The following is a 15206-nucleotide window of genomic DNA, read 5'->3' as shown; positions in this document are numbered from 1 at the left end:
CCTACTAAACCTAAATAAATCCCCACTAAGCCAAAAACGCACCCCCCCAAACACAACCATTGATACATAATTATTAATCGCAGGAAAGAAAAGCATTTTCAATCATTCATTTCTATGGTGTAGAGTACATGAAATGAGGCGTGGTAAACCCGTAGAGTTTATTTACCACAAACGCTACAAGGGGAAGGGGGTCATGGATTTGAAACCTACCCCATTACCTAAGTTGGGTCAGATGTTGGCCACATGCCAGATTTTGTCTAGACCGGTCAAGCGGTTACCACATAAGTTACAAAAGGAAGGGGGAAAGGGGATAAAGTGGAAGTGGCTACAGGTTTGAAACCTACCTTATTATCTAAGTTGGGTCAACAAATATTCACTTTTATATATATATATATATATATATATATATATATATATATATATATATATATATATATATATATATATATATATATGGGGAAATCCTTACCATGAGCCAGTTATAGACTCTAAATGAATGATTTTGTTACTTACCTCTATTTTTGTATAAGCTCTGACTGCTGTTGACTGAGGAAATCGTAAAAAATCAAAGAAAAAGGGGGGATTTCTCTGAGCTGAGGGCTCTACTCAAAAGGCCTTTGTAAATAAACACGTTAGGGTAAGTTTAAAATTACGTGTATTTACCTGAAATGAAATATCAGAAGATGAAATGGACTAATCAGGCAGGCAAGGCCTGAGAGGTTAATCATAATTGGGAAAACTTGAAGGTATATCCCTTGGTGTGACGATGCTGATACAAGGCACAGTCAGGAGAGATTTGCACGGCTAACAAACCCTCTGTAAATGGGGAGATTTACAAATTAAAAGCCAGTAAGGACACAGTAAATTATGCATAGAACAAGGCGAGCACACGGTGCCAAGGAAGCCTTGAACACACGATTTTATGTAATTATTTAAACAGGCATTTACATAACACTGCCCTAACACGGCAAGGTTGATATGGAAATACTGGCACTTAGAAATGGAAATAGGAAGTTTAGTATGAGAATTTAAACAGTGTGACTGACTGGGAGAACCTTTGCAACAGATCACTTTACCTTGTAGAAGAGGTGGCTTCAGCGAGGGTAATGGTGGCAGAGGAAGGGCTAAGGGCTTCGCTGGTAAGAATACTAAGGGTCCCTATAACATAGGACCACGTGGTAGGGCATTGCTCTCTGAAGGAGGCGGGAATGGAAGGGGGAGATGCGTCTTGCTCGCGTCCAGCAGGGTTTCTCTCCCTTGTTCCTTCGCTGAGACCCTTATATGACTTCGGTCAGGGATCAGGAGGTTATCCACAGGTAGACCGGGGTTGGTGTTGTTTCCCAATGCGCGTGCATCATTTATGACTCGGGTCCAGTTGTTCATGCCAGCTGTCCTCTCTTAATCTGCCTCCCTGGCACTATTCCTGCCTCTGGCCAGGCTTAGGGTCTGAAAACAATGTCTCCCACAGCGTCACATGTTCGAGAAGAGAAAGTTGAAAGGGATATAAAGAGCGCGATTAACAGATTAAGGGAGGGGCCTATATTCCTTTCGCTCTTTCTTGTCATGCAGTGCCCAAAATGCACTGTTGTATTTTTCAGATTTAAATTCAGCATTTGGTGGCTGGGATTCTTGGGAAAATATAATAATTATATATATGTATATATATAAATATATGGTATGTGTGTGTGTGTGTGTGTACTAAATGATTCTGGAGCTGGTTAATCTGGTACTTTGTTCATAAAGTTTCTCTTCCAGGCATTCTCTTCGAAATGTGAACTTCATATAGTTTTTTGTTTCATGAACGGGTTTCTGTCGCTTGTAAAAATGAACCCAATTCCACTTCTTTTAATCCTTTTTGTTCTGGAAATGGATGGAACGAAATCCTTCCTTTTCCCTTTTTCAGAATCTGAAAAAATCGCTATGCAGCACAAAACTTTTGACGTTTTTAATCTTCAGAAAAACTGATTTGAATCCCAAATGTGCTGTGAAAAACTGTCGTGTGACTCAGGGACTCATTAATAATAATCCGAATGAAAAATTCATTTGGAGGGACGCCGTCTTATCTACGTATTTGCTGACAACTTGTGCAAAAAAAAAAAAAGATGAAACACTAAAAAATATTAGGCCTACTCCCAGAGCAACAGCCAAGACGGTTATGAAGATGTTAAATCAATCTACAGTAATTACTTGTCCAATGAACTACAAGACTACCAAAGAAAACCATAAGAAATATTACATGCAAGTACATCAAACCATCGTGAATAGTCTGAACCCCATTATCTTCTATTTTAAATTCGTACTTGGAAACCGTCCCTCCCGTCAGGAGAACATGGCACCTTTCGCATAGCAAATCACCTCGTGAGAAATGCATTTATTATCAAAATGACTCGAATACATTCGGGTCTTCGGCTGTTATCTATATCACGAATCATCTACAAAACGGTGCAGCCATGAATAATTTCCAAATCAAAAGTAAACCCCAGCCTTAAGCATTAGCACTTTGGTAAAGGTGCCATAATTGTACTATGAAAAAAACGCCCGTCATTTGTTCAGTGTAAAGCCCTTTAATCTACATTGCGTTCAAGTCACTGACTTCAAAACCATTCAGCCACTGAAAAATAGCGTATGCCAAATTTGCGGCCCCCCTAAAAGAAATAATAATAATAATAAATCAGCGTTGCTTTTTGATGCCACCCAGCTCGCGCTATGCTCAAAATAGTCTAAGCTCTCCCGCCAAAACGCAAATCAGTGTTCGTTCATTCGTGACGGACATCTAACGCTGTTTGAAAATGGTGAGCTGCCATCCAAGGCTGTGAATATGTCCTGGGGCCAGCCACATGCACAGGAATCAGATGGAGCTGGAATTTTTGTCCCAAGAATTAAAACAAAGCACACACACGTTATATACACGTGCCCCTTTCATGCTCTGAGTTACTAAATGACAGATCTAGGAAAAAACCTAAAAAAAATAGAGAGAGAGAGAGATCATAGGACAAAAGATTAACCTGATAAACCAAGGCGATACTAGATAAGTCACAAAAGATTAACCTTAGTGAGAGAGAGCGAGAGAGATGGCAAAGCCGCTTAGGGGAAAAATAGATACTTGACGCAGTTGGGTTTATTAAATTAAAAAGAGAGTCGCATAGTATGACCGTGAAACAGCAACATCACCTTATTACGTGTTTGCTTTTAGCCATACCCCTCTCTCTCTCTCTCTCTCTCTCTCTCTCTCTCTCTCTCTCTCTCTCTCTCTCTCGCTCTCTCTCTATGTAGGCCTATGTATGTCATGGTAATTCAACCGTCAGTTCGTTTGTGACTCGTGAGGTTTTGGAAGTTTTGAATTACCGAACGATGGTGGCAGTCAATAGTCAATACATAAAGGCTACTGATTTTGTTTCCCGACATCTATATGAATACCGAGTGTCTGCTGTTATTTCGCTCTCGTCCCGGATCATAAAAGACAAAAGAGTGATGTGTCATCGTTGTTTTATTTTCAGGATTTTGCAAACTGAAAGTCCAGATTTGCCATGGTTCGGGTACTGTTTATATAAATAAATAAATAAATAAAATACTGTTGAAGTTTTTCTTTTAATTCCTTGTTCTACTCAAAAAATGTTTGGGTGTTAAGTTCCTGCATGGTGAGATATGAAAGTGATGTGTAATGAGATATTATCTTTGATCTTAAGGGAGAATAGCAAAAACTATTATTTATTGTTATTATTATTCCACCAGATGAAGCACTTAATACTGGTTCTTGGATATGTCAAAGATGTACATTTCATGTGCATCAAAATGCCTCTAAAACGGGGAAAAAAAAAAAAAATCGGGGGGCTCACAACGACCCCCAAGCTGTAGGGAGTTCCTCGTTGGAGGAGTCGGTAGAGTTGTGGGCTGGTACTCGCTAGGCCCGAGTTCGAGTCTCCGGCCGGCTTATGAAGAATTGGAGGAATTTATTTCTGGTAATAGAAGTTCATTTCTCGCTATAATGTGGTTCGGATTCCACAATAAGCTGTAGGTCCCGTTGCTAAGCGACCAATTGGTTCTTAACCACGTAAAATAAGTCTAATCCTTCGGGCCAGCCCTAGGAGAGCTGTTAATCAGCTTAGTGGTCTGGTAAAACTGAGGTATACTTAACTTTGCAAGCTGTAGGGACTCGATGCGCTCGCCTGGTTCATCTTCTACAGAAGCGTCCCCCGCCCCCTTTTACGAAGTTCCTGGCTACGCCCCTGTATGTGTGTATGTGAGTGTGAATGTATGTATGTATGTGAATTTGGGAGACATAAAATTCTTATCGGTTGTTTTCGTTGAGCTGCCTTTAGGAGTAAAATCTGCAAAGCCTATAAGTAAATTCATGTTTATTCGGTCTCGCGCTTATTATAATATGTCTCACAGACAGCAGCGGGAATGCGGACCGTTATCATGGAAAGGATTCAGTTGCAAAAGTTGAAAAACCACGAAACATTCGATTTCAAAATAATTTCACGTTTTTCGCTTGAGCAAATATGATAAGAATAAATTAGACTATCAAGCTTCGCTATTGTATTTAAAAATAAATGTGACTCGCAAAGGATAGTTTGAATTCAGTTTCGGTCTTCCAGTTTAAGGTCTTAAATTAACATTGTTGAAAAAAAAAGTTTCAGCTTCGAAGTCCCTCAGCCGTAAGAAAATAACTGATTTTTAATATCAATTAACCAGGTGGCAAATAGGATTTATGTTAGTTTCTTGATTTTACAGCATTTTATTTTAACCTCCACAAAAAGAGTTTTAACTACATACAACTTCTTCGTTTTAACGTGCTTTTTCCCATTCTTATATGGGGTAAGCACGATGCCTTCTTTTGAAGGACTCTGATTTGGCATTGGGATAGGCCGTAGCCTCGATCGGCTGCCAATTTTGTATTCATTTCACAGCAATGGTGCTACTGTAATGGTATTCCGGTATGAATATTAGTTTAAAATCGTGTCATTACATGGTGAGTTTCGATCTGCCGTTTCTATGATGCTCTGAACACACACACACACACACACACACGTATATATGTATATATTACTGAAAGGACCTCATTCAAACTGGATGGTATCTAATGGAATTTTTATTCAAAAAGTTACAAGCTTGTCCAAGAAAGCTCGTAACTTTTTGAATAAAAACTCCATTTTAGATACCATCCAGTTTGAATGAGGTCCTTTTAGTAATTCTACTAATGCACAGAACAATTGTGTATGTGATAAAGTTAATATACATATATATATGTATATGTATATATATATATATAGTATATATTCCGTAAAGTTATTGACAGAATACAAGCTAGGATCCAAATCGCGCCGTAATTACTAGCCGGCAACTTCTGTATGGCACCATTCGGTCCCCACCGGCAATGGTTAACTCCCCTCTGCCCGTTCAGTGAGTGGGTGGCCGTTGTCGAGTGAAGGTCCCGTCGTTACTCCTGATCTCCAGGCGAATTCTTACTCTTGACTCCACGGAAACTTTTCTACAGAAGGCGCCATGGAAACCGATTTACTTACAGCGGCGAATGGCCTCTGAAGAAGTGGTGATACGAGTTTTAAAAGTTTTTTTCAGAACGGGCTGACGGAAAATCAGACTCATGCCTTTCCACTCTTTCCACTGAAGATTTAAAAAAGCAAAACTTGATTGAGAAGATTAAACGTGGGGAAGTATTGTGCGTCGCATTGTTACAATGAAGATTCGAGAAATATTTATACTCACTACCGTGCTGATAAACACTAAATATGGTAAGTATTCGACTTTGGATTCGGCTTTTTTGATTGCATCATTGTGCGTTAGTTGAAATGTTTCAGGTTTGGCTAAAGGGCAGTTAAGTACTCGGTTATTATACGCGTTTAGAATCTGTATATTGTTAATTAACAAATCACAAATAAAAAAAAATTATTGGGGTCACAGGGGCTAATACCCAGAAGAGATTTTGCACTGGCTTTCGGGAGACTCATTCATTATCTGAATAGAACATAAACCTCTTCATAATTTTCATGCTACAATTCAAGGAGTTTCAAACTTACACTTGGAAGGTTTTTATAGTTTGTAGTTTCCGTAAACATTTAGTGGGCAAAAGTCTACCCAGGTGATGCCAAGGTAGTGTAGCCACCATACAAAGGTCTCTTGTGGTCTTTCAGGCCGAACTAGATTATGGGTTTTTCATGATAGCTTATGTTTATATACTCTTTAAGGTCACTACTTTCCCCATATTAAAGGGATTACAACTATCTTCGCTTACCCGAAAGGGACCTTCTTGATGGGGTAAATATGGTTGATGTTAAAGAATGGATTTGGAAGACAAAATGGGAAACGAAGATTGGAATAGTCTATAACATTGACAGAAAATCCATGAACCTCGAAAAAATCCAGTAACTTTGAAGTTTAGTCCTACGTAGCAGTGTGTTTTTAATGTAGTATAGGCGTATAGGATGCTGCACGCACGATTAGGACAGTATTCTTCCCGGTCAGAAAGGCTGTCAGACTTTTTCAGGCAATGTCGAAGGGGTTAAGGACTCTCAAAGAGCCCAAATTTAGTAGGATGTGGCGCTCTGGGCGTTGCTGGTGTGGTTAGCGATTCAAATAAGTACTCCTGTAAATAGCAGTGACAGGACACGGTTTGTTGGATTAGCTTCACCATTTCCACATTTTGGTGTTTTTTGTTATTTCCCAGTGACTGGTACTCAAATGAACTGTATATTTTTGCATGCCATTATCTTACGCGCTGAGTTTATTTCGCCATTGCTGTTGCCAATGCACTATTCATTCACTTCCCACCCAAAACAAACCCAGTTTCACTTAGTGGCCGACTTCCCCCCGCCCATAATTGTTGGAGTTTGGGGAAATTAACGATTGGCTGTCCAAGGTTCCAGTGTAATGTTCTGCCTGAAATTTGAAAAAAATTACACATCAACAAATAAGAGGCTTCGGCATGAATTAGGATCCTGACTATATAAAAGATAGGAAGGATCTTTGAAGCTCAGAATTTTACTGCAAGCCAAACAGCTTGCATTACGATGTAAAAACAACAGGCCATTTTGCGAAATGTTGTTAACTTGTGACGTGACCAGTCAAAAGTTAACAAATCCATTGTTTTCATTTATATATTGTAAGGGTGCCCTTAAAGGATTTTATGAATGGTTGCCATGGATTATAATAATGGGCTGGGTGTTGGGGATAGGGAGGTTCCCGACCGGTTGGTATGGATGAATTAGCTACAGGGACGACAGATAGTGTTTGCGTATGTTTTCGATTATGGAAATATCAATTACTGTTTTGTATCAATCTAATCATCAGCATTAGAAATAATCATAGTTCTAGATAAAATTTTTCACAGTATGATTTTTAATGCAGATTCTTCCATACTATGTTTGACGAAATCTAGCACGTGAATAGAAGTTGACTGCCTTAGGCTAAATCCTTTTCATGGAGCAGAGCGCTGAGCGCAAGGATCTTATGGTAAACATGATAAAACAACAACAACAACAGAGTGAAAAATTTTAATGAATAAGCATTTATAGATTGTTCAGATTTCGAGGCTGCCATTGAATGTAGTAGGCATGAAATTTTTGTAAAATCTTAATAGATGACGTGGTATCGTATCGGATCATGAACTTTCAGGAGAAATCACTTCACTAAAACTGCTGGAACAATAAAAGCAACGACGTTATTGGAATTATAAAATATCGATGGATCACTTTCAGAATTACAATGAATTTTGGTAAATATTGTCTTTAATACGGTACTGAATTAACTTAATTTTAAATGACATTAATAACTGATCACGTCAAAAATTTAAAATATTTCACAAAACTCGGTGGCAATGTAAACAAACTACTTGACAATTCAGGTTCCTCCTTATCTTTTATATAGTCAGGGTTCTAAATGCCGGGCGTTAATGAAAATTATGAAACTACTGCATCATTAGTGTAATGGAATTTATATTATGATTATGAAATAAAAAGAAATAATGTTGATAATTTGAGTGCCAAAATCGAAGTAAAATATGAGATTTTTGAAATGCATTCCTCTATAGAATTACACCAATGGTTACCGACGGTGTCGCGTGCGAGCAAAATCAAATGACTCAACCACGTTTTTTGTGACCATCAGCAACAAGTAAGATAGCCGGTCATCCCCAGTTGATGTTCGCAGGTAGTTCTTTACATGTTTTAACACAAAAATCTCTCATTACTAGCAGTAGTGACTGGGATGGTCAACAAAATTTTAAATAGCAACTCCGAAAAGGCAACTGGTAAGGTTTTATAGAGCAGTGTACACATCGTTTCCTTTGTTCTAAGAACACCTTTGCAGAATGGATCTGTGAAACCAAAAGGACTATATCAATGTGTGCGCTGTAATGTTTTGCGAACAGAGTTAGTTCTTCCTCATCAAGGAACTGCATTGATTGACAGTCAAATGCAGAGAGAGAGACCGAAATAAATCTGTTACTGCTGAACCTGCGGTCAAATTCGGCAGTGCGCGTATCCGTCACTGGCAAATTTAACTCTGTCTTCAAATGTTTTAGATTGATGTTCTGAGAAGATACCAATTGCCCTTGTCGCTTCCCAAGTGTACTGGTTGTGAGATACTCTTTCAGTCTGTTGGACGTTCACTTTGTTCACTTTGGTTTTATGTACAGCCCTCTACAGGGATAATTCCCTCTCTGGCGGGACCATGTACGTTTTCGAAATAAGGTGCTTCTTATATTGTATAATTGTCTTAAAGTGTTTTCTCGTCAGTATTGTAACTCCTGCAGGATAGGAGAGTCTTTAGTTCCTTTTTGAATTTTCATTCCTCTTGTATGGTCTTCACTTCCGGCGGTATTTTGTGTGTAGTCTTGGTGCGCAGTGTTCAAATGCTCTCTCTCTCGACTTACAATTCGTTCTAGGTTCAAATAGCCTATAAACTTCACTTGCATGTCTGATTACAATATTCATTTCGGTTCTAAAGAAGCTTAAGCAATTTCTCAGATATGTTGGTTCATCATATTTTAGTGCTTTAAAAACTGTAAGTACTATTTTATACTCTGTTCTAGCTTTTACTGGTAGCCAATGTAGCTCAATTAGTGCTGGGGTTATTCTGTCACGGGAACGTAGTCCTTGTATTAACCTGGCGGCTCTATTTTGTACTCCTTGCAAATTTCTTAGTAGGTAGTTAGAGAGACCGTAGTATATAACGTTGCAGTAATCAAGCCTCGAAAGTATTTGGTTTCAAATTGCTGTTTTCAGAGTATCTTCGTTTAGGTATTTTCTAATGAATGCAATGTTTCTAACATGATGGTTACAGGTTTTTGTAATATGTAATGTATGGTTCTTCATCGACAGTATGTTATCAATAGATACTCCTAAGTTCCTCACTGTTGCTACAATATTTATTGTTGACGAACCAATAGTTATTCTTTTGAAGTGTTCATATTTTCGTAGTGCTTTGTCAGATCCAAATAGCATACACTCCGCTTTGTCAGTTGTATTCTCTTGGTGCAAGCTAATCCCACAGCATCACTTAACCTCTGGTACACCAATTCCAAGCTTTCTAGCAAACTCTTGTGCCTCATCGTACAACTTCTCATATTCTCTCAGTTCTCATATTTACCAGATTTGTTTTTGTTGTGATTAGATCTACAGTCCTAATAATAGATATACCTTTCTCTTGAAGCTGCTCTGACAGACAGTTTGTTTGCACGAACAATTTCTCTGCAACTAACAGACAATAGAACCATCTAGTTGCAACTATTCTTGGGGATTGGGGGGTGAAGGGGCAAGTTGAGGCTTGGTGGGGGCAACTTGAGTCTTAGGGGGGCAGTTGCCTCCCCAAGCACCCCCTAAATGACGCCCCTGAACTGAATGGTTCTAGTGCCTGGCCGTCAGACCAAACTTCCATATATCAGCCAGTCTTCAATAGTTCCTCCGTGGGTGGTGCTTTGCCATTGAGAAGGGTAGCTCAGATGCTTGTTGGCATATTTTCATTGCCAGGTCAACCTTCTTTGGCTCCTGAGTTGAGTCCAGCAATGTCAGAAGGGATTCAAGTTCATCCCAGGATACTCCAAGTTTGGTGTCTCCCAGTGGCGTGTTAGCAAGTTACGGACCTGACATGCACAGGCTGGTGGTGGTAGGAAGAGGTCTTCTGTTAGGAACGTGTAGGTCCTCATACACAGTCCTTTCATATGGTGCATCCAGTCAGTGCATGATGTGGGAGAAGAGGGCATCAGGAATTGCTCTGAGGATGAAATCAGTCTTTGCTCCTGCACAAATACAAACCTGATGTTCTTTACATAGGATTTAGCTTGCCAACTCGGGCTGGAAGAGCCGTTTAACTTTCAGACAAGGTCATTAACTGGTATAATAAGGTATATTAAGAGAATTTTGCCTTGGTGAAATAATTATTGATAAATCTTCTGTGTATTTTTGTGTGTTCTGTTTGCAATTTTGGTGATTTAACATTTATTTACTTAACATTCTAAATATTTCTTGATAATTTAACATTGCGTACTTGATTTGATTTTCATTTGCTAAGATTTTCTTTTCAAATCGTGAGTAATTCTTGATAGTTTAAATTTTGCTTGATTAACTTAATTTCTTGATAAACTAAAGTTTTATGATTTAGCTTTGTTTAATAATTTAACTCAAGAATTAATTAAATGTTGTGTTGTTTTCAAGCAAGAAAAAATGTTTCAGATTGTGAATTCTAAATATAAATTTTGAATTTAAAAATAAATTTTTGTATTTAAAATTTAAAAAAAAAGTGTTTCATTCATTGACCATCAGAGAATAGGATTAATTATGTGCATAAGGCAAAATGATTCACATGTTTTGTTCCTTTACTTTTGCTGAAGGGAATTAAGACCGTGGAAACGGTTGAAGTTGTTTGATGGAGTGATGCCCTTTTACTCTAGTATATAGGCCTATGTTGTTTAACTGTAGATACCTCGCACTAGTTTTGATAAACTTAGTTTGGTTTTTCTTGTGATTGATGAGCTTTTTAAGGAATCACTGTTACCTGTAGATCACTCAGTCGTAGTTCTTTTTGTTATGAGAGTTCAGGTATCAAGGCTGAAGCGAGGTATGTTTCTGAAATTGTGATTAGTTTTGTGATAATCAGGTACTTCGTAAGCTTCGTGACAATGTTATATATATATATATATGCATTATATATATTATATAATATATTATATATATGTGCATTATATAATATACAGTATATATATATATATGTATATATATAATATATATATATGTATGTAATATATAATGTATATTATATATAAATTATATATATTTTGAAATTATATGATTTTGGAAGAGAGAATATTTTCCCACTAATCACCAATTTATTATGTAAACAAATAAGTTGGGGACACCTCCGCTGGGCCGAGGTCTCGGCGGCCGCTTTTTATGTCATCTTGGATGTGTAGTATATATATATATACATATATATAGTTTTTTTTTAGATATTTTTCAGTATTAATTTGTTTTCCCCGACAATTGGTAGTTCCGAAGGAGAAACAACACTGTAGTCGCTGGCACATTGAACATTGGCTGCTGCGTACACCAAACCCACACGATTATCAGCTGGGAGCCAAATTTTCCCTATATATAATTATTTTTACCTTTACTGCATTCACTTCTGCAGAGGCTTTCGAGACAAAATATGTTTTCCTCACTTGGAACGCAGCCGTATACAAAGTTTTTCATGAATTATAACGTTAAGAGTGATGGTAAACGGACAAGGCAGACTTATGCTCTTCACAGACAACGAACTTTGGTCTAGGGTTGAAGGCTGTATGTAGGGCTCTTGTGACGATCACCACCCCGTGACCGGAACTACGGGCCAGCCTTCAGTTTCCGTTTCCACTTCTTTTCTTCTCCTTTATTTTCGCGCTGTTCATCTTTGTCACTGTGATCTGATCTCGTTATCCAGGTTATGGATTTCCCCATTAGGTTGTCCACTTGCATCTCGAGTCGTTTCCGAATGTGTGTAAGATTTTATGGACTTAGACCGAAAGACTTCAGGAAAGGTTGAGTAGGTTTTTACAGTGAATCCGGATTAAAATCCATTTTTTTTTTTACCCCGTTTGCGTGAAGTACGAGCGCTCTGTTCCTTGTGTGCACGGACCGTGGTGCTATAATAGTTAGCTTTGTTTTGCGTCTGAAGGACATGGTTGTGTGTGAGAGAGAGAGAGAGAGAGAGAGAGAGAGAGAGAGAGAGAGAGAGAGAGTGTGTGTGTGTGACTGGTGGGGGTGGGGCTGGCAAGGATCGCTTAGTCAATTCTCCGTCGATATTAACGGTAGAATTATGTAACGGTGCAGGGAACTGTTCTTTTAAGCACACCCTAACGCATGAACACTTTAACTAGGCCTAAATGGAAATCAGGTTACAGCTTACATTGTTTTAGGCGCGGTTTGAACTAAGTGGCTAAATCGTCGAAATTTTTAAGGGAGTTTGTTCTTGCCGACGATGACTGAACTTGTAGGGTGAAGAAGAAATGTTTCAGGTCAGATTGCGCGCGCGCGTGTGTTTGTTTGTGTGTGTGTGTGTGAGAGAGAGAGAGAGAGAGAGAGAGAGAGAAAGTGTGTTCATGATTCTGTGTTCTCAGATTTTATGCAAGGAAGCTCATTAGCTTGGTGGCAGAGAACTTTCAATCTAAATCCCGTACTATAGATGCCGTGCCTAGGGGCAGTTTATCGGAATACCGTACGTGAATTATAGATCTGCCAGTTTCTGTAAGACTAGAAAGCAAGCGACCTAAAAGATGTACATAGGTAACAACAGTAATACTACCAAAATCCTTGTTTTTATTGCAATATGAAGACTTGGCATTTATTTGTAAGGTTATAAATATTCATATTAGACAACATTTGGACCTGAAAAAGCCAGCCACAACTGATGCTCAGTAAACATTGTGCCGGGACGACTGACCCCCAAAGGCCGGGAACTTCCACCAAGCTCTTTTGTGAAATTCCTTGAGGGCCGGGACTCGTGGTTCTAAAAGCATGAGACTAGTATTGCTCAGGAAAAGTGCTTCCTCCCAGAATGGTCGAATGAAAAGCACTCCCAAGGCTCACCGTTTGGAAGAATGTTCAATCTGTTATTAGCTTGCAAGCACTAGCTTAGAAGAGCTGCTACTCTAGCGACTGGGTCCACGTCCAGAATTGATGGAAACCAGTGTTGAAATGCTTCTTTCCGTGTTTTAGTTTCATAATGTTATCGTGATGTACTTCTCGTACTATGTAGGCTACCTGCATAATTCATCCATGGGGCCGGGTTTGAAGTGCATCAATAAATTGAGTTTAGCTTTAAGATGTAGGCATTTTGATGTTACTGTTTATTTCCAAAATGGGCATGTTAAGGAGAGTTATGCTATACCCTGTACACACAATTCAAACGAATGAAATGAATGAGCAGACTAAGAGAATTGTCGTTTCAGCCATTTTGGGTGGGTGGGGTCACTGGCATAGAAAATGAACATGTCAAGGACCATAGCCAGTAGCTGGCCTGCAGGGAAACTTTAACCGTAGGCCGAGTTTCAGCGCGTGCTTGCGCATTCGCAGCTTCTACCACATCTGCACACCCTTCCGCCTTTGGTTAATTAAGGGTTTGTTTTGAGACCCCTTTCCTCTCTTTATTCATCCTTTGTGTATAGAGTTTGTCATTTGTTCTAATAGAGAGACGCCCTGCACAAACCTGACGGCTTGGGCATGTCCCCAGAAAAATGAGAACTAATATGAAAGAATCAAGTCATTATTAGTTGCGATGAACAATCCGACGAGAACCATATGATCAGTAAAGGCGAAGTCATATTTGAGGTTTCAGAAAGGGACGAAATATGCTACTGAAGCAGTGATGTTTTGAAAAACTTTTCATGTGATTAATATGATGTTGCAGTTTCGTTTGTGTTTAATAGCCCACTTCAAATAATGAATTTAGCATTAAGATATAGGAATTTTAATGTTAATATATATATTCAAAATGGATCTGTGTAGATTTTAACATTACTGCCTACAGTATGTGGTATTTTAGTGTTCATCAAGATGTTAGATGATCTTTTAGCGATTGCAGGATACTTTCTTATGCTCTTTAGTCTTCCGAGGATTTTCAGTGCCGATTATCGTTTTGCTGTGAATAAACCAACGACTCTCTCTCTCTCTCTCTCTCTCTCTCTCTCTCTCTCTCTCTCTCTCTCTCTCTCTCTCTCTCTCTCTCTCTCTCTCTCAGTATACTTGAAGTGCCAGTTTTACGGACCAAAACTACTTCTCCAGCCTAAGGTCGAAGACATTGCTTCCGTGTATTAGACGAATCAGGCACAGGTCTCATCTGAACCTTGGCCCTCCATCCGCTTTATCATCATATGCCAATGTTTCCTTGACAGGGTTAGAGAAGAGGAAGATCTCTCTGAAGTGTCTTCTGTCTTGAACACTTTCTGATTCTAGTTTGGTCTGGGCTGTCTACCTGCTCCAGATCTACTACTCTCAGTTTTTGAGATTTTTTGATGCCTGGAAGGCAACTTCTTTCACAAAAACAGAATAAAACGTGGCAGAACAAGTGCCTTACAGACCAGCATAATCATCCCGTTAATTACCTTGTAGTTTGTCTCATATTTACAAGTTGCCAGCTCTCCAACTAGAACAGTGGCTAACCAGCAGAAAGTATACCACATGTATATAGGCTACACATGGCAGTACCAATAATCTGCCTCTTGGGAGTTCCTATTTCCTCCTGTTAAAAATTTATTAGGATCTCGTGACACTCATGGGCAAGTGATTTTACTCACTACACAAATTACTACTTCTTGAAGCTGAAAAACACTTAGAAGTTCATTCTTCTTCTTCTCAGCCAGGTATGAGACCATGCAGTTACCTTTATTTGCATCAGCCGTGTTGATGATGAGATTGGGTTAGTACTTGCTTTCAATAACTATTATTCGTAGACACTGGAAGCAGTCAAGTGGTGATTTGTCCATCCGAAAAGCTCACTGGTCTATCATAACATCTCAAGATTTTATGTTGCGCTGAAACATTTCATGGTTTGCCAATATAAAAGTCATTTTTCGTTTTGTTAAATGTAAAAGAAATTTTTATAGAGTGGTGTAAGACACTATTTTGTTTGGCCTCTCAGCAAAGCTCAGCTTTCGTAGCAGATTAATATTTCTGTACAGAGATCTGTAAGAACTGCCCTGAATTTTTACACCAGATTCA

General features: G+C 38.8%; 1 protein-coding gene across 2 annotated transcripts in view; it reads left to right on the top strand.

Moving 5' to 3' along the window:
• Positions 1-5401: 5401 nt before the first annotated feature.
• The window catches only part of LOC136825653 (uncharacterized), a 96617-nt gene continuing 86812 nt past the window's right edge, over positions 5402-15206 (top strand). For both annotated transcript variants that reach the window (XM_067082331.1, XM_067082330.1), the window contains exon 1: positions 5402-5753. In XM_067082331.1, the coding sequence (XP_066938432.1) occupies positions 5699-5753 (55 nt within the window). In that variant the 5' untranslated portion in view covers positions 5402-5698. The remainder of the gene's footprint in view (positions 5754-15206) is intronic.

Source organism: Macrobrachium rosenbergii, chromosome 39, assembly GCF_040412425.1.
Source record: "Macrobrachium rosenbergii isolate ZJJX-2024 chromosome 39, ASM4041242v1, whole genome shotgun sequence".
NCBI lineage: Eukaryota > Metazoa > Arthropoda > Malacostraca > Decapoda > Palaemonidae > Macrobrachium > Macrobrachium rosenbergii.
This window is presented reverse-complemented; position numbering and strand designations above follow the sequence as displayed.